This window comes from Colletotrichum chrysophilum (genome assembly GCF_026319265.1).
Source record: "Colletotrichum chrysophilum strain AFK26 chromosome Unknown scaffold_116, whole genome shotgun sequence".
NCBI lineage: Eukaryota > Fungi > Ascomycota > Sordariomycetes > Glomerellales > Glomerellaceae > Colletotrichum > Colletotrichum chrysophilum.
In genome coordinates this window covers 1821-6618 of record NW_026517403.1, presented here as the reverse complement: position 1 = coordinate 6618, position 4798 = coordinate 1821, and the positions used below count along the sequence as shown (strand labels likewise).

General features: G+C 53.3%; 2 protein-coding genes across 2 annotated transcripts; both read left to right on the top strand.

Moving 5' to 3' along the window:
* Positions 1 to 2146: 2146 nt before the first annotated feature.
* Positions 2147 to 3565, top strand: COL26b_010606 (uncharacterized protein; the record flags this gene model as incomplete). The annotated part of the gene is made up of 5 exons (XM_053183299.1): positions 2147 to 2240; positions 2501 to 2843; positions 2894 to 2909; positions 3015 to 3353; positions 3404 to 3565. The coding sequence occupies 5 exons, from the start codon at positions 2147 to 2149 to the stop codon at positions 3563 to 3565; spliced, it is 954 nt and encodes a 317-aa protein (XP_053032719.1).
* Positions 3566 to 3673: 108 nt separating this feature from the next.
* On the top strand, positions 3674 to 4464 carry COL26b_010605 (uncharacterized protein; the record flags this gene model as incomplete). Its single annotated transcript, XM_053183298.1, has 3 exons — positions 3674 to 3752; positions 3795 to 4139; positions 4181 to 4464. The coding sequence occupies 3 exons, from the start codon at positions 3674 to 3676 to the stop codon at positions 4462 to 4464; spliced, it is 708 nt and encodes a 235-aa protein (XP_053032718.1).
* Between the last annotated feature and the right edge of the window lie 334 nt (positions 4465 to 4798).

Below are 4798 nucleotides of genomic sequence, written 5' to 3'. Positions count from 1 at the left end.
CTTCGAGAGTCTGGCAAGCCAACAAGGCGACTCAGAGATATCGGAGACTCGCAGCAGCTCCAAGATGGGGGAGTCTCGAGGTCTGCGCCATAATGGTACATGGCAAAGCAGGCTACAAGGGGTGGCTCCGATGTTAAGTATGGCCTATCTCTATCTACGAAAGCCTGTGTGACGAGCTGGCATGCAGGTCAGGCGTGACCAGGGAGCAGCTCGATGGCTGGGTCGCGCACCAAGAGCAAGCAGAATGGCACTGAAGGCAGGGCAGACTCGGCCAAGGATGTGGCAGCCGCATGCATGCATGCCCAGGAAAGCCGCTACATCAGGAAGGGCGTTCAAAGAGTCACTCAGTCCCCGGCAGCCTCGTCTTGAAATCTGCCTCGCGGAGTGAAAATTGCCCGATTATGCTGCATGGGAAAAGGGCAGTCTAGGTGCGCTTGGTGCGGGAACATGTTTGCGCGCTTTTTTGGATTCAAACCGCGCTACCGAGGCTCTAGTTTCGGTAAGCAGATGCAGAGCTGAGCTCGATCTGTTGATGGTCTGGCAGGGTCTCAGTGAACGAGAAGTTGATAGGCCTGCCGAAGCGAGCGCGAATAGGAAGAAGCACCGGTAGACTGGTGGTGACACCCCGTCCGTATCCTACCCCAGGTTGGAGCGTGAGAGCGGAATTGAGGGGAGAGCTCTGGCAGCTCACTGCCACCGCCACCAGCTCTTTCGTGACCGAGTTGAGTGCAGATCGGCGAACCCTTGGCAATATGCAGATACAACCTTGTATGCGCTGCTTCTAAGAAGACATATGTATCAACACAGCTTACGAAGCGCTTGTCCCCGCTCTGTGCTCTGTTCAATGCCATCATGTTGCCGTCTACAATTCGTTCGGTTTACGCGATTGTTCATCTGTTTTGACATCTACCCATAATCACTTTTGCGGAAGTTGTCATTCGTCAACATTTGCATACAAGAAGACTTAGCCCGTGGAAGGCAAGTTTGCAACCCTTGTACATATTGAGTTAAAGCAAATAGCCCTGTATCGCGTCAATTCGTCCTGAATATTAGGTATGACACAAGCTCATCCTGTCTCTGTACCTTATCTCAAGCTAGCAATCTTACGCCGCACACTCGCATACCACGGGAAAGGAGGGTGACGAGCTATCAACGCAGGTCAGATTGGATTGGATGCCTTCGTAAGGGTGTCTCGGGTAACTGAGACCGCGTGACAATCTACTAGCTACCCTTCACTGATTGAGCGCTAAGAGAACGCTTGTCTTCATCCCTGGCTGCCTTATGAGCAGGCGCCCAAAGCTGCGCTGGCAACTTGGTTCGCTCAAGCTGGAATTTAAGCGCATTTACAGCTTCAACCAACTCAACATGTTCTCGGGCGAAACTCATGAAGTCCCCCAAACCACCCTCTTCGCAAAGGCAGAGAACCTCGGCTTGCCAAGCCAGGAAGACAACCTCTAAACCTGGCGCTCACTACCGGGGACCGCTCAGAATGGTGCCCTCTGCCGCTTGACCTCCCACCAAGTTTGCAATCAAGCAAGCCAAGCCGGGCGTGATAGGTCGCTGAAGGAGACGCAGCCAGCCAGCAGGAGATGTCTCGTTCCCCTGCTGCTGCTGCTGCCTGCATTGCTTTCCACACCATTCCGTCTCTCGGTATCAAATTCGAACTGTCCAGCCCGCCAGACACACTCGAGTTCCGTCCAAGTGGGCAAGCAAACAAGATGACCCAATCCTCCAGCCTCACTCTCATCTCGTTCCTTCCCCCCTCCCATCTCATTCGGTGACCCAGCCAGAGTTCTTAACCCCCTCGTCCAGTCCCGAGAACCAATTCCTGGTCGCAAACTGCCAACATTGTATCCCTCGTGGCGGCCACACCCACCGTTTTGTCGCATAGCCCCAGCGAACCGGTGGCGCCCCTCGAGGTCTGGTCGTGTGCTCCCGCCCTGGGGCCAGGCTGTCATTCAAAAATCCCACGTTGTCTCCCGATCTGCTTTGCGACCGTTGACGCGGAGTCCACTTTTGAGGTTTCTATTTGTCGTCGCTTTCAACTTTGCTCACGCCCTGTTGACAACATCGCACGTCAAATGCCAATCTCAATAAGGCGTGTTAAACAGACTGATTTCATCATCTCTTTCCTGACTCTCCCCCAATGGCAGGGCCTCTTCAGATCGGGGACATTGTTAATCTGAGTAAAGTTTGTTGGGACGTCTACAGATTTGGATGGGACAACGACTACAACGCAAGTATGTTCCTCGATCCATTTTCCGTCGATGCTCTTTCGCGCATGTCCTCCTCTTGTCCGTATCTGTATGTTCGCCATTCGTCAGGATTGTTTCGGGTACATCAACCTCAGAATAAGCCTACTAATGGCTGATCGTCCTGTGATTCATTTGATTGAGAGCGCCATCTCAGCCCTCCGCCCGGCAAGCGTGGCTGTAGGGCTGACTTGAGGCTCTAAGAATTCCAAAACTGCAGACGGCGACACAAGCTAACGGCATCTCAGCCAAGCAATATGAGGAGTTCGGCCGCGACGTCAGGGGACTGGCTGAGAGCCTCGATATTCTCACCCGAGTGGTGAGCCAGGCAGAGCAGTCTCTCCGCAGAGATGTGTCGTACAAGTCACTGCGATGGGACCCGTCGTCCCTGGGGGAAATTATCGGAGACTACCAGGGAACCCTCAGAGAATGCATCGAGTTGATCGACAACAATAATCGTTATCGCCTGAATAGTGGTCCTCTCCGAAATATCGAGTGGAATGTGTTGGTTGCGCCAGCCGCGGACCGCCTACGGGCAAGAATCGCCCTGCATAACTCCAAGGTTCTTCACGTCCTGAAGCCGTTCGAAATGTAAGCTTCGTCTGTTACCCTCTGACAGTTGAAGACGCTAACGAGTCCAGCGATCTGCTGTGTCGTGTACGAGAAGACATACACAGGGTTCACCATGATCTTGTTGATCGCATCTCAGCTGTTCATGGGGATTTGCACCGCTTGATAGGGGTCCTAGTCCCAGACCTACAGGTGGCCCTAGATCAGCAAGCCCAACAACAGGAGCAAAGTCTTGACATCCCACTATTGGTAAAAGATGGGTTGCTCAAGGCTTGGGAGAGTCGATCCCCAGACGAGCCGGCCCCCGGTCTGAAAGAGATCACGGACGCCTTCGTCGTTCATTTCGACCATTCTACCGTTAACTTCACGCCGGCTGGTATTCTGGTTGAGAATAAGATCCCACGCCTGGAACAGTACCTGAGCCTTTTGAAGTGCGTATGGTTGAAGGAGCGGATTGACGAGTCGCCTGAGCTCAAACAGGCCGTCCCTGGGGTGTCGCATTGGCCATCATATGTCCAAGAACTCGAGGACGTGAGTTGAGAAACCCCAAGACTGTTGGTAGGAGGTACTAATAGACGCAGTGCCTTTCAACGCAATGCGGCCGGTTCAAGCACGATTTGGTCAAGCCAAGCCTTGCGGGATTGACGTCTGACATGCTCGATATCTGGCCTGAGAAGGAACTGCCTCAGCTTGTCGATGTGGTGACGAAGGATGTCCTGATGGAACAAGTCCTTGACATGTAAGGCCTGAACCATACGTGGCACCCATTCTGGAATGTAACTAACTTGATGGAAAGTCCACTCCAAGGTTCCGGTGCCAATGTCCAGAGACGACTTCAGCTTCTTCGCAGAATGGGCGCAGACGGGAGACGATTCAGGATCAATATCACTGGCGTGGAGCAGGGAGCAGTAAGGAGCGCACGCCGTCAAGGTATGTAAGCCTGGCTCAGTAGACAAGGATAATCGCTTACAGTTGCAGCCGAGACGATTGATTTCGATATCACATCCGTCATCCTCAACCCGCTGTATGCAAATCCATCTAGTTCTGGCGTACTGGAGATGATTCTTCGCAAAGACGAACGGATCGCGAGGCTATCCTTCATGGGACGCAAAGATATCATCAAGTTTCAGCAGGCAGTTACGGGATTCAAGGCCTTTGACAACTACTGCCAGTACAATACCATGGTCAGCTTTGTCGTCTCCGGTAGAGATGAACCGCTAGTCGAAGACGCCTGTGTCCAGTTTTGGATTCCAAAGCAGCTTGATGGCCAGCTGGTAACCAACAATGAGGCAACGGTGAAGGAAAACGCGAGGTCAGGTTCGATGTCGTCTACTGCCCATGATGCGACATCGAGACAGAGTACCATGCGAAGCATGTTCAGCTCCTCGAACGTATTTACCACGAGCCCTACGGAAACAGTTTCCATGTGGAATACGTCTGGGCTCGCAGCCCCATCTCTGTCAAGAAGCCCACCGAGACTTTCACCAGTCAACGGCATGAGCCCCTTTGGTGGTCGGCCACCTATATCTATCCCACGCCGCCCAGTTGGAGGCGGATCCAACTCGAGGAGACCGACTGCAAGCCCGACGGCACCGTCAGCAACATCGCCGTCGAGCCCGCCTTCCTCCAGCTTCTTTCCTAGATCATGGTCTTCCGCGATCGCACCGTCAGTTTCGACAGAGAATAGCCGGCAAGACCGAACTTTCAGCGTGTCTAGCAATGTTTCAACTACGACCTCGCCATCGAACAACAGCTCAGGCAATAGCGAGACGCATACCGTTACCGTAAGTATTGGCGGGCACACGACTGGAACTGTTCACAGGCGACCACCGAAGCCGATGATCGTCCTCTTTACCCAAAACCGTAAGACCAAGAGGCTTGCGCTGGTGACGGTCGACATTGACGAAAACACTGAAGTCAACCCCGACCGATGTAACTGTCGGAGGTCGGGAAAGGATGGAGCATCATGCACGATA